This window comes from Haematobia irritans, chromosome 1 (genome assembly GCF_050003625.1).
Source record: "Haematobia irritans isolate KBUSLIRL chromosome 1, ASM5000362v1, whole genome shotgun sequence".
NCBI lineage: Eukaryota > Metazoa > Arthropoda > Insecta > Diptera > Muscidae > Haematobia > Haematobia irritans.
Window position 1 is genome coordinate 207,041,637 of NC_134397.1, and position 14,818 is coordinate 207,056,454.

Sequence of the window (14,818 nt, forward strand, 5' to 3'; positions counted from 1 at the left end):
AAGTGAAGTGTTACTAGTGGCGGTGAAGACGCGCTGTAACTCAGTACTTATTGTGTCTTGTCCTGCTGGTGTCTCAATCTTTGTCGTGTCTTGCTGGCGTACGTCTTAACTCACTTGAAATTCTATGTTCTAATTCAACTCACCCACTTGTCTGGTTGCTTGTTCATTCAAAACTGACTTCCTTGTTTGACCTACTTTGCCCCTTTTATATTGTCCCTACGCATCGCTGCTGACATCTACTCCACTACACAGCATCATTTCAGTTGCAATAACAAACCCTTTTAACACCCCTAAGCATTGATCTATGCTTATGCTGGTATACATTGGCTACCCACTGCATAAGCATATGTGCGGTTGTTTGTTCGTTGTTAACTTTGTCCACTTGTTGATCGATGCATTCTCCCTATGTAACATATGTTTGGTTGTTCGCTGTTGTGTATGCTGATGCGTTGATCATAGCTAATGCTTATGCGCTTTACAGACTATCAGTTATTCCCGACGGAATGTCGGTGTTTGTAAAGAATCTTACAGTGTGTCGGATCGATACGACTTGTCGGCGATGACTAAATAATCGGTAAATGTGTTATCGATCCCATAAACATGCAGCAGTATCGATTATGCCTTCGGACTTAACTTATAATGTGCACAATATATGGGATATGTTCGACACGAGCACTGTCGTCCGGAATAACTGATAGTCTGTAAAGCGCATTACGCATTTGGTTGAATGTTCATTGCCCTTACTTGTTTACCACTCAGGTGCGTGGCAGGTAACGGTGCATGGTGAACAATATTGTAAACAAGAACGAGGGTAGGCAATGAAGAGAAGGTAATGTAGATAACCAGCAACGAGGATAGGTAATACAGAAGGGTATTACATGGCTATTGACAACTCATGTATTAAATTAAAAACCTAAGTATGTAGGAAATAAATTCATAATTATATTGAATTCAATTCATAAAATCTAAGTAAATAATAAATAATTCAATTCAAATAAAATAAAGAAAAATTCAACAAATAAAATTCAAACAACAATAACAACAACTCAGTGGGGAGGAAAACGAGCGTTAGCGACTTTCGTCGTCACAACATGTCCAACAAGTTCAAGCAGCCATAGTAGACTTACCTCTCACACACAGAAACTTAATTCGTATAGCCTGTTATTTGAAACTAACGTAACTAAAAATCCAGGTCCATTCATTTTGGAGATATCGGCATAGAAGTTTATATAACTTTTATTCCCCGGAATCTGTCTGTACCATGCCTCACTATTGGGAATTAGTATTTTTAATTTCTTATCGAAAAGTGGTTTCGCTAGAGTGTAATCCAATGCGTCTGGCATTATTTTGACAATCAAAGTGTGACCACAGCGATAGTTCGCGCAACCGTCAATATGTCTAAAGGCAATAGATGCAACATGACATTAAGGGAATGTGTTTCTGTATTACTAAATGGTCCTGAGATACACAAGCACGCGATTCCTTGAGCTTTATCCAAACTTGTACACAATGTGCTATGGATACAATGTGCTATGTAAGGATCACATAAAAAGTGGAGGTGGTAACCTGGCTTTTATTTTGCACCGTTCCGTGCAGTAAAAACCTATCTTGTCTGTGCCAGACACTAGTGACCCCTATATGGAATGTATGGGAGTAGCATACAGGTCTGGAGTTGCCGAGATACAGATGTGCAATGCATATATACCGCCGTTTGGTAACAATGCTCCAGGTTATAATGGCTGTTGTAATGGCATAACCGATTGGTGCTGGGAGACTTCAAAGTCAAAGGTAATGATGTCAGAGATGAATAGTTTCAGCAGAGCACATTTTTAGCGGTGAACGAGGATTATGGGTGATTGCAGCAATTCGCCAGGCATTTGCTTGATGTAGACTGGTGTGATAAATGACGTGTCCTGGTAAACCGTCATTTCACTGGGATCAGACCATCTTCCTATAATTCCCACCATTGAACGACCTTCCGATGTCATAACCTCTTAACGCCGGAAATTTACCAACCAAACGAAAGCCAACTGGGGCAGCTTCAGAGAATAGACTGATCGTAGCTTCTGCCAGCTACCGCTGTCCTCCCATGTCCATGTTGTCCAGATGGTATTGCAGGACATTATCAACGCAACAGCCGCTCGCTTCATAATTTCTGGTTAAATTGACGAAAGGCCCAACATCCCAGCAGAAGCGGTGGCACTCGCAGGTGAGTGTGATAAACGCCGTCGTGCTAACCCTGCTGATCCCAGAATTCTATCGAATTGAATCTATTCATTAGTAAGAGAGTCGACGAGCGCAAGCAGAACATATGGTTACATATAGTTAGATCACCTTAAGCAATGTAACCTAGATACAGGAAAGGGTAAGTTGTGGTCAAAAGTGAAAATCCTCTCAAACCTCGCAACAAGGCATGATGGGATGAGGTGACAGATCCGAAGAAATGTGCTAGATTTTTGATGCGACAATTAGACGAGCATCCCGTGAGTGATAGAGCGAAAAGGTGAGCCATTTGTCGCTTTGTGGTCTCCGGGAGAGCGATACCCAACAATTTACCACAGCCAAAGTTACCAATGTCCTCAACAGAGCAAAGTCATCTGAGGCGTTGGTCCCCGACGGAATTTCTACTCTAATGCTGAAGCATCTGGGAATACAGGGAGTTGTGTAAAGGGTGATACGGTCAAAATTTGGTCAATATTAACTTGACGTATTTCTTTCAATTTTGCATTTAAAAAACCTGAATACCCCTCATTTTGAAGGTGTGTGTGTAGAATGTTGCTCCTATTTTGATTTTAGAATTCACTCTTCAGTTGTCAAAATGCCGTCCAAGCAAGAAGAGCAGCGTGTCAAAAATTTTGCTCGCGCATCGCGAAAATCCGAGCTACTCGCACACAAAGCAGGCAAAATCGCTAAAAGTTACCAAATCAACCGTTACAAATGTAATTAAAGTGTTTTGGGAACGTTTGTCGACAGCCATGAAGTCTGGATCGGGGGGAAATCGAAAGCCGGAAGCCGCTGAGACGACAAAGAGAGTTGCCGGTAGTTTCAAACGAAACCCTAACCTCTCTCTCCGAGATGCCGCAAATAAGCTGGGTTTATCGTCTACAACCGTGCATCGAGCCAAAAAACGAGCCGGACTATCGACTTACAAGAAGGTAGTGACTCCAAATCGCGATGATAAACAAAATATGACGGCCAAAGCGAGATCCCGGAGGCTGTACACGACGATGCTGACGAAGTTTGACTGCGTGGTATTGGACGACGAAACCTACGTCAAAGCCGACTACAAGCAGCTTCCGGGACAGGAGTTTTATACGGCAAAAGGAAGGGGAAAGATAGCAGATATTTTCAAGCACATAAAACTGTCAAAGTTCGCAAAGAATTATCTGGTTTGGCAAGCCATCTGTACCTGTCGCTTGAAAAGCAGCATTTTCATAGCTTCCGGGACTGTCAAATAAGAAATTTACGTGAAAGAGTGTTTGAATAAACGTCAGCTGCCTTTCCTGAAAAAACACGGTTGTTCCGTACTGTTTTGGCCGGATTTGGCATCTTGTCATTACGGTAAAAAGGCCATGGAGTGGTACGCCGCCAACAACGTGCAGGTGGTTCCCTCCCAACACGCCAGAGCTCCGCCCAATTGAGAAATACTGGGCTATTGTCAAGCGGAACCTAAAGAAGACCAAAAAAACTGCTAAGGACGAGCAGCAGTTCAAGGCAAACTGGCTTTCTGCGGCGAAGAAGGTGGACAAGGTGGCTGTACAAAATCTGATGGCAGGTGTCAAGCGTGAGGCCCGGTAATTCGGATTTGGAAAAGCGAAAGCCTAACTGAATATTTTTCCTGAATTTTATACTAATTGAACTTGAAAAAGAAATTTAATTTGATTTTTTTAAATAAACGATTTCACCGATTTACACGCGTTTTCCCTTGACCAAATTTTGACCGTATCACCCTTTACTTGACCAGACTCCTCAATTCGTCTTTAGAATCCCCCTTGTAGATAATTTTCAAGCTACCAACTATCAACTAGAAGTGTGCACGTGAGTAATATTTTACTCACGCACACTCACGCACGATATTGTTTTGTAGGATTCACAATTTACCTTAGGGAAAACATGAGCATGGAAACATACCACGTGTCAATAAAATTCTAAATGAATTCAACTCGTAAGCGTTTTATTTTCGTGGGCAGGATTATTTTCGTGAGCGTATTTTTCCGAAATTCGTTACTCACGCACACTCACGAAGAAATTAGTTTCGTGACTCACGCTCACGGACGATATTTGGTTTGTTAATCACGCTCACGCACACCCACGCCGTTGCCATCAGCGTGACTCACGCGTGAGTCACGACAATTTCTAGTCACGTGCACACCTCTACTACATTGAACAACATTGAATGCATACAGTGCATAGTACAACGACAGCTTGCATGCCATTTCAGCATATATAAATAGACGACTCAATCAGCCGAAGCTTTGTCACAGGACGGTCCTCGTGGCGCTCGACCTATCGATGGCATTTGATACAATCAACCATGCCAGACAATTATTGGACATCGAGAACACGCCCCTACCGGCGGGAACGAAGCGTTGGGTTCGAGACTACCGGTGCTGGCGCAAGTCGTGTGTACATTTTATGGATAAGAAGTCAAGACCCCGTAGAGTGAAACAAGGAGGTCCCCAAGGCGGGATGATATCTCCGGCACTATTTAACCTCTATTCGACGACTTACAGTCTTGGTATCTGAATCCATTGTTGATGACATCTCCAATCGATTTATCATCTACTTTGTTGATTTTACCAGTTATTTCACTGCAAGAAATTCGAGGATATCTTCCCTCAAATCTTCAGCCACACTATTCCCTACAAGGACGGCAGAAGTACGAAGGCAGTTGAATGTCAGAGTCGATGTCGGAAAAATTCCGACCGTAAATTATGCCAATATTCTCGGGGTAACATTCGATAGCCTTTTCAAGTCGTCTGCCCATGCCACAGCAATTTGTAACAAACTCTGCGGTAAAAACAAGGTAATCAAGACGCTTGCCGGCAGCATTTGGTCTGCGGACAAAGAAACCTCCCAGCAAAAAATGAAGCACTATCTCAGCAGGATTGTAAGGGAGAGAGGCAGTACCAACTGCTTACAAAACAACCGAATCAGCGCTGATTTTTGTGGGTGATGTCCCGATTTATTGCAGCTTCTACATAGCGCTGATATAATTGCTCATTTCAATAGCAATATTGCTCAGAAGTGATATATAATCTTGTGTTTCCCATTTTTGCTATGAATGAAAACAGCACTGCCTATCATGCATCTCTGCTGCATGAATTGGTTGCAATAACGTAAACGAATGATCATAAACTTGTTTGGTTGCTCGTTTACGTTATTGCCACCGATACATGCAGTGTGGATGGACTGCCTACTTTATTGCATACTAGTAAGCGCAACTAAACTCTTACTGCTGAAGTATTTTTTGCTGGGCTTGTTGACTACCTACCCAGCAAAAAATGGAGCACTATTTCAGCAGGATTGTAAGGGAGAGAGGCAGTACCAACTGCTTACAAAACAACCGAATCCTCGCTGATTTTTGTGGGCGATGTCCCGATTTAGAGCAACTTCTACAGAAGTGAGCAATATTTTTATTGGTATGAAGGAAAACAGCACTACTTTTCGTGCATCTATACTGCATGAACTGGTTGATTACTCGTTTACTTTATTGCCACCGATACATACAGTGTGGATGTACTGCCTACTTTATTGTATAACAATAAGCGCAACTAAATTTTACTGCTGAAATATTTTTTGCTGGGTATAAAGCAATTGGCCGGTTAGTGGTAAATTATGCAGCACCAATATGGATACCTCAAACAAGTGATACGCAGTGAAATAAAATACAGACCTGCCAGAACGCTGTCCATAGAACCGCGACAGGATGTCTGAAGCCTACCACTGAATCACCTTTATGTGGAGACCAAGATCGTTCCAGTGCGTAGACAGAATTATATGTTGTCCAAGCAGTATCTTCTGGGTTGTTATCCCAGTAATCATCAAAACCACCATCTTATTGATAGACACCCACCACCAAGGAATGTAAGGCTTGATCTACATTATCTAGAGCGAGATAGAGCCTCCAAATCAGGTAGGTCTGAACAGGATTTATGAGGATACTGTATCTGATACGGTGAGGAGCTACAAGGATAATCCTGTTCTCGGAGTCCGAACACCGCCAATAGCACCGGAGGAAAGAGACCTCCCATGGCAGATTAGGGTAGTTTTGGTCCAACTAAGATCAGGCAAGTACAGCTGCCTCTATTCCTACCTATCAGTGATTGATAGCAGCGTAGCTGACGTGTGTCTCATCTATAATCAAGGGCCACCGTGGTGCAATGGTTAGCATGCCCGCCTTGCATACACAAGATCGTGGGTTCGATTCCTGCTTCGACCGAACACCAAAAAGTTTTTCAGCGGTGGATTATCCCACCTCAGTAATGCTGGTGACATTTCTGAGGGTTTCAAAACTTCTCTAAGTGGTTTCACCGCAATGTGGAATGCCGTTCGGACTCGGCTATAAAAAGGAGGTCGCTTGTCATTGAACTTAACATGGAATCGGGCAGCACTCAGTGATAAGAGAGAAGTTCACCAATGTGGATTGAATAGTGGAAGTGAGCCTGATACATCGGGCTGCCACCTAACCTAACCTAAAGGCCACAGCGCAATACGTAATGGATCGTAAGCTTAAAATGTAGCCACATGTCCAATATAACTCCAAGGTATTTTACACACTCACTAAAGGGAATTTCAATACCACCTAAGGAGATGGGCTTAACTGTGGGAATTTTGCGTTCTTTGTAGTCCATTAATAATTCTGACTTTGTAGAAGAAACATCGGTATTAATAATTACAACTCCTATGTTTTTTTTCAGTGTATTTTATTCCCCAATAAAACTCAAAATATTAGAACCCTTTTTAATACCAATTTAAAGAAATTTATTTAAAAGATTTTTCGATTTTTTCTCCCCAAATTTAATACAATTCACATTTAACCGAAGGATTCATGGCCTTATTTGCATCCATATCACATTTGAAAATCCATGAAAAATCATGAAAATTAGCCAAAGATCCGATGACACGATACATCGATGGGGCATGGACATCATTGATGGCCAGAAAACTCTTAAACAAAGTCTGGATATCTTCACACCAAAGTTGGGCATAACTTAAGAAGAATAATTCACGATTATTATATTCCAGATTGGCAAAGGTGTCTGCACTTTCAATTTTATAATTTGTCTTCTTCTCTTCATCTAGCCAACGGACATAGGCGGTATAGGCAATTTTTACAGCAGCATTATCGGCTATATTTTCCGTTTGTGAGATACTATCGGGTAAAAGATCACCAGCATATGTATAATTATGATATTGGGCTTGGAAGCAACGTCTACTCGATTCAAATTCATAGGTGGATTTTTCATCCCACCAATTATTGGTATTGCCATGGGCATCATAATTGCGTCCTTCATCATCGAAACCATGAATCATTTCATGGGCCAGAAGAAAACCCAAAGTGGCATATTTTATGGCTTGAGGATATAGGGGATCCCATACACGATATGGCTGCAATAGGGCTACAGGAATTTTTATGGTGTTACTAAATATATTATAGGCGGGAGTATATGATAGAACCTGGTCATCTTCTATGCCATTGGGATCTTTTTCCAGTTTATTGGTACGTAACGATTCACCTCGTTTTAGAGCAGCTTGAATATTGACCACATAGTTAGAGGGATCTATTTGCAAATCCCGAAAATACAAATCAAAATTCTCATTATCATAGGAATTAATGGATAAATTCATATGTTCCAATTTCTTGAGGCCATGTTCCCTGGTACTATTCGAGATCCAATGATAACGATCACCCGTTAGGAAATCACGAAATACCGATTTTATCTCTTGCCACAGATTGAAAATTTCTTTTTCATACTGCTCCGAACGATATTGCTGATAAATGGCATGATCTATAAATCTACCAAAATATTTTTTAGCTTTTCCCGTACACCATTGCTGTGGCTTTTCCTCTTTGCCATTAAGGAAGTACTCATCCAAAAATAGCCATAGTATGTAATCCTCAACAATCGCAGGATCTGTACTGGGGAGAATTTCCATTAAATTTTCCAAATACGATTCATCATAAACATAGATTTCCTCAGGCAGATCTGTGGAGTTTAAGGCCTCTTTTAAATACAATTCCACATTAAAAAGTTGATCGTATTTCTTTTTCAAATCGCTTACATTGTACACAGTCAACAGATCGCCCAAACTTTTACCAACTCTCATATCTGTGGCTCCTTGCGAAAGGGATTTTTCAAATTTTATTAAATTTTTGGCAATTTTCTTGGCTTCTTCCAAAGGTATTTGCAGATATTTATTAAGATTCTTATAAATCTTGGCTTCCTGTAAGCGATGCAAAATATTTGTAGCCATTTGGGTTAAATCGAAAGTTGGAGGTCCCAAATAGATCATAGTGCGATTGGTATTTTTTAAATCCTCCATAACATCAATGGACAAAATTATGGATTTTCCATAGATTTTCAAAATCTTCGCCAATACCTCGGGCCATTTGAAATCTCTCAATGGCGACATGGTTGATGTGGGATTATCCTCAGTTTTCAGTTTAAAATAGGAAAATTCTCCATACTCCTGATACACTGCCTTTAGGGCATTTAGATAAACGGTATCATTATCCTTTGCCTTCATACACGATCGATAAAAATCTTTCAATTTTTCTTCAATCACATCTCCCTTTTTCTTCTCCGTCAATAATTGATGAATTTTATATTCCAAACCTTTGGATAAATCATGAAATTTATCTGTGGTATAGGCACCAAATAATTGGGCAGCATTTATCCTTTCCCATTTGCCACAGGCAAAATGATAGAAATCATGGCAAGGATCTTGGCTACTATCCATCCATGATTTAATATCGGCAGCTTTACTTCGTAGCAGCAACTCCCTGCCATGGGGCGATTCAAATATGTCATTCCTTGGAAATGACCAAACTGTGGTCGCACTTATTATATGCACGAATAATATAAACGCGCTCAATTTACCATTGACTTTAATGATGGGGTTTTGCAAACGCATATTCCATTCATTAAACAACCGGGTCACTGGTATTTTATTTCTAGACTGTGATTCGTAGGAGTGTTTTGCCTCCGGCGGAAGAGTGTTTTCTTATCGCCATCGGTTTCTTATCATCATTTTGTTTTTTTTTTTTGTTTTTTAATACAGTTTCTAGTTTAGCATTTATTTTGCATATGAGGATTCTCTCTTAACTCTAGCTTGAGATGACTCTCTTAAGTTCTCACTGTGGGTTTTATATTTAGCATTGACGATGGCCAAGACAGATGTGTAATTAAAAAAAAAAAAATCAAAATGTTGATAATTTTAGAGTTGCCCTGTCTCTGGAATTTCTAAAAATATGGGAACTTTACATCACGGTAATATAGAATATTGAAAATATTATAAAATTATTCATACACTCAAAAAAAAAAGAAGTTAAATCGGGAGAACGGGGCTACACATACCGATGTAAACCAAATGAGATATAATTCATTATGAACCTAAAATACTTCCAGTTTTCCAATTTCTGGCAAAACTGAGAAAAATTCCAAAGTTTAGAAGCAGAAGAAGTCAAATCGGGCGATCGTTCTCTCACTTTTGGGCTTTATCAATACCAGCCATATTTACATTTCTAATTGCAGGCAAATCGGGCGCCAAAACACATCATATGCACGGATGCCACTTGTGCCACAAAACATCTACCAACATTTGGAGAAAATTTTACCAAAAATCTACGAATCAAAAAAATCTTATTTTGCAAACTTTTATTTCTGTAGAAAATTTGGTCAAAATTTTATTTCTATAGAAAATTTTGTCAAAATTTTATTTCTATGGAAATTTTTGTCAAAACTTTATTTCTATAGAAAATGTTGTCAACATTGTATTTCTATAGAAAGTTTTGTCAAAATTTTATTTCTATGGAAAATTTTGTCAAAATTTTATTTCTATAGAAAATTTTGTCAAAATTTTATTTCTATAGAAAATTTTGTCAAAATTCTATTTGTACAGAAATTTTTTATTCAAAATTTTATTTCTATAGAATTTTTTTCTTCAAATTTTTATTTCTATAGAAAATTTTGTCAAAATATTATTTCTATAGAACATTTTGTCAAAATTTTATTTCTATAGAAAATTTTGTCAACATTTGATGGCTATAGAATTTTTTTTTTTAATTTTATTTCATTAGAAAATTTTGTCACAATTGTATTTCAATAAAAAATTTTGTCAGAATTTCATTTCTATAGACAATTTTGTCAAAAATTTATTTCTATAGAAAATTTTGTCAAAATTTTATTTCTATAGAAATTTTTGACAACATTTTATTTCTATAGAAATTTTTGTCAACATTTGAGTTCGATAGAAAATTTTGTCAAAATTTTATTTCTATAGAAAATTTTGTCAAAATTGTATTTTTATAAAAAATTTTGTCAGAATTTTATTTCTATAGAAAATTTTGTCAAAAAAATTTTTTCTACAGATAATTTTGTCAAAATTTTATTTCTATAGCAAATTTTGTCAACATTTTATTTCTATAGAAAATTTTGTCAAAATTAAGTTTCTAAATTCAAATTAAATTTCTACAGAAATAAAATTTTGACAAAATTTTCTATAGAAATAAAATTTTGACAAAATTTCCTATAGAAATAAAATTTTGACAAATTTTTCTAAAAAAAAAAAATTTTTTTGACAAAATTGTCTATAGAAATAAAATTCTGACAAAATATTTTATAGAAATACAATTTTGACAAAATTTTCTAATGAAATAAAATTTTGGCAAAAATTTCTATAGAAATAAAATTTTGACAAAATTTTTTATAGAAATAAAATTTTGACACAATTTTCTAACGAAATAAAATTTTGAGTAAATTTTCTATAGAAATAAAATTTTGTGTAAATTTTCTATAGAAATAAAATTTTGACAAAATTTTCTGTAGAAATAAATTTTGACAAAAATTTCTATAGAAATACAATTTAGACACAATTTTCTATAGAAAATTTGATTGCTAAAGAAATTTTTTTCAAAATTTTATTTCATTAGAAAATTTTGTCATAATTGTATTTCTATAGAAAATTTTGTCAAAATTTTATTTCTTTAGAAAATTTTGTCAAAATTTTATTTCTATAGAAAATTTTTTTCAAAATTTTATTTCTATAGAAATTTTTTTCAAAATTTTATTTCTATAAAAAATTTCATTAAAATTTTATTTCTATATAAAATTTTGTCAAAATTTTATTTCTATAGAAAATTTTGACAAAATTTTATTTCTATAGAATTTTTTTTTCAAAATTTTATTTCTATAGAAAATTTTGTCAAAATTTTATTTTTATAAATTTTTTTTTCAAAATTTTATTTCTATAGAATTTTTTTCCAAAATTTTATTTCTATAAACAATTTTGCCAAAATTTTATTTCTATAGAGAATTTTGTCAAACTTTTATTTCTTTAGAAATTTTTGTCAACATTTTATTTCTATGGAAATTTTTGTCAACATTTTATTTCTATAGAAAAATTTATCAAAATTTCTATAAAAAGTTGTCAAAATTTGATTGCTATAGAATTTTTTTTCAAAATTTTATTTCATTAGAAAATTTTGTCAAAATTGTATTTCTATAGAAAATTTACTCAAAATTTTATTTCTATAGAAAATTTACTCAAAATTTTATTTCTATAGAAAATTTTGTCAAAATTGTATTTCTATAAAAAATTTTGTCAGAATTTTATTTCTTTAGAAAATTTTGTCAAAAATGTTTTTCTATAGAAAATTTTGTGAAAATTGTATTTCTATAGGAAATTTTGTAAAAATTTTATTTCTATAGAAATTTTTGTCAAAATTTTATTTCTATAGCAAATTTTGTCAAAATTTTATTTCTATTTAAATTTTGTCAAAATTTTATTTCTATTTAAATTTTTGTCAACATTTTATTTCTATAGAACATTTTGTCAAAATTGTATTTCTATAGAAAATTGTGTTAAAATTTTATTTCTATAGAAAATTGTGTCAAAATTTTATTTCTGTAGAAAATTGTTAGGATTAACATAATTTTGTTTTGGTCTTATATTACATCTATTTATCTATTTCAACTCATTCATACAAATTGATCTTTTTTACTCTTTATCTCAAGTAACGGTAATTCATTATTGTAATTTTGGTTTAATTGTAATTCACTGCTTACTCTGTACTTTGCATAGGATGATACTTTTAGTTCTAATAAAGAATTCAACCCGAATCAACGTGTCCGTCTTTTCATTGCGCTAACAAAAATTTTGTCAAAATTTTATTTCTAAGAAATTTTTGTTAAATTTTTATTTTTAAGAATTTTTTGTCAAAATTTTATTTCTATAAAATTGTTTTGTCAAAATCTTACTTCTATAGAAAATTTTGTCAAAAAAATTTTGTTCACTGTACATGGTAGCCGAAATTCATAATTTTCGAGAAACATATTTGAGGTGATCATATTCCTTCTCAGGGTGCACTAAGACCTGTTTCACTAATTTTATGTCACCAACACTCTTGAGTAAAATTATCAAAACCGGTGGACCGGTTTACCTGCTTATGCCGATTTTCGGCTTCGTGAATATACCATTTTCTGTGAACCGGTGTTTTCAAGGCCTCAACAACCCGCTTTCGATTTTTATATCTTTATTGTAAAATTGCCTACTTAATGAAACATGTGTACAAATTTTAATAAATTTTCTAATCAGTGTTTTCGTTGATTTTTTTCTGACAACTCAAAATTAAAAAAAAAAATACGTGTTTTTATGAAAACCGTTTGAACCGGTTATGTGTTTCATCGGTTTGGAAAAAGTCGGCTCTTTTAAAATCGACAAAAACCTACTTTTAAAACTCCCGACGGACGGACACTAAGTGCTAGACCGACTCAGGAGGTGATTCTGAGTCGATCTGTATATATTTTATGGGGTCGTATAAAATGCACATTTCTAGGTAGGTACATTTTTTCGCAGATCAAAGTTATTATACCCTAACCACTATGTGGTTTAGGGTATAAAAAAAAAAAAAAAAAAAAAAAACAGTTTATCGGGAGATGTGATATACTTAAATCACGTACCAAATTTCAACCGGGTCGGATGAAGTCAAATGTCGGGGATCGGTTTATATGGAGGCTATATATACCCAGCAAAAAAATTTGGAAGTTCTTCCAAAGACACAACTTTAAAAGCACTTCCAGAAGATGCACTTCCAATGATGTTCTTTATTTTAACTACCCAGGAAGTTCTTTTAATTCAATTTTTATACCCTGCGCCACACTGTGGAACAGGGTATTATAAGTCAGTGCATATGTTTGCAACACCCAGAAGGAGACGAGATAGATGGTGTCTTTGACAAAAATGCTTAGGGTGGGCTCCTGAGTCGATATAGCCATGTCCGTGAACACATTTTTGTAACCAAGGGATTAGGTAGTAATTTAAGGCCAATCGACTTCGAATTTGGCACAAGTATGTGTTTTGGGTCAAAATAGAACCCTATTGATTTTGGAAGAAATCGGTTCAGATTTAGATATAAAGGGTGATACGGTCAAAATTTGGTCAATATAAACTTGACGTATTTCTTTCAATTTTGCATTTAAAAAACCTGAACACCCCTCATTGTGAAGGTGTGTGTGTGTAGAATGTTGCTCCTATTTTGATTTTGGAAGTCACTCTTCAGTTGTCAAAATGCCGTCCAAGCAAGAAGAGCAGCGTATCAAAATTGTGCTCGCGCATCGCGAAAATCCGAGCTACTCGCACGCAAAGCTGGCAAAATCGCTAAAAGTTGCCAAATCAACCGTTACAAATGTAATTAAAGTGTTTGGGGAACGTTTGTCGACAGCCAGGAAGTCTGGATCGGGGGGAAATCGAAAACCGGAAGCCGCTGAGACGACAAAGAGAGTTGCCGGTAGTTTCAAGCGAAACCCTAACCACTCTCTCCGAGATGCCGCAAATAAGCTGGGTGTATCGTTTACAACCGTGCATCGAGCCAAAAAACGAGCCGGACTATCGACTTACAAGAAGGTAGTGACTCCAAATCGCGATGATAAACAAAATACGACGGCCAAAGCGCGATCCTGGAGGCTGTACACGACGATGTTGACGAAGTTTGACTGCGTGGTAATGGACGACGAAACCTACGTCAAAGCCGACTACAAGCAGCTTCCGGGACAGGAGTTTTATACGGCAAAAGGAAGGGGAAAGGTAGCAGATATTTTCAAGCTCATAAAACTGTCAAAGTTCGCAAAGAAATATCTGGTTTGGCAAGCCATCTGTATCTGTGGCTTGAAAAGCAGCATTTTCATAGATTCCGGGACTGTCAACCAAGAAATTTACGTGAAAGAGTGTTTGAATAAACGTCTGCTGCCTTTCCTGAAGAAACACGGTTGTTCCGTACTGTTTTGGCCAGATTTGGCATCTTGCCATTACGGTAAAAAGGCCATGGAGTGGTACGCCGCCAACAACGTGTAGGTGGTTCCCAAGGACAAGAACCCTCTCAACACGCCAGAGCTCCGCCCAATTGAGAAATACTGGGCTATTGTCAAGCGGAACCTAAGGAAGAGCAAAAAAACTGCTAAGGACGATCAGCAGTTCATGGTAAACTGGCTTTCTGCGGCGAAGAAGGTGGACAAGGTGGCTGTACAAAATCTGATGGCAGGTGTCAAGCGTGAGGCCCGGCAATTCGGATTTGGAAAAACGAAAGCCTAACTGAATA

At 36.3% G+C, this 14,818-nt stretch overlaps 2 protein-coding genes across 6 annotated transcripts in view; both read right to left on the reverse strand.

Annotated features, from left to right (window-relative positions):
• LOC142222505 (uncharacterized) overlaps window positions 1-14,818 on the reverse strand; it is a 329,961-nt gene that overhangs the window by 102,595 nt on the left and 212,548 nt on the right. The gene's annotated exons all lie outside the window — the stretch shown is intronic.
• On the reverse strand, window positions 6,952-9,192 carry LOC142222496 (neprilysin-4-like). The gene has a single exon (XM_075292661.1). The coding sequence runs from the start codon at window positions 9,136-9,138 to the stop codon at window positions 7,021-7,023; it is 2,118 nt and encodes a 705-aa protein (XP_075148776.1). The 5' UTR covers window positions 9,139-9,192; the 3' UTR covers window positions 6,952-7,020.

Coding starts and splice junctions, on each gene's coding strand:
- LOC142222496 (XM_075292661.1), bottom strand. CDS start 9,138: ATGCGTTTGCAAAACCCCATCATTAAAGTCAATGGTAAATTGAGCGCG.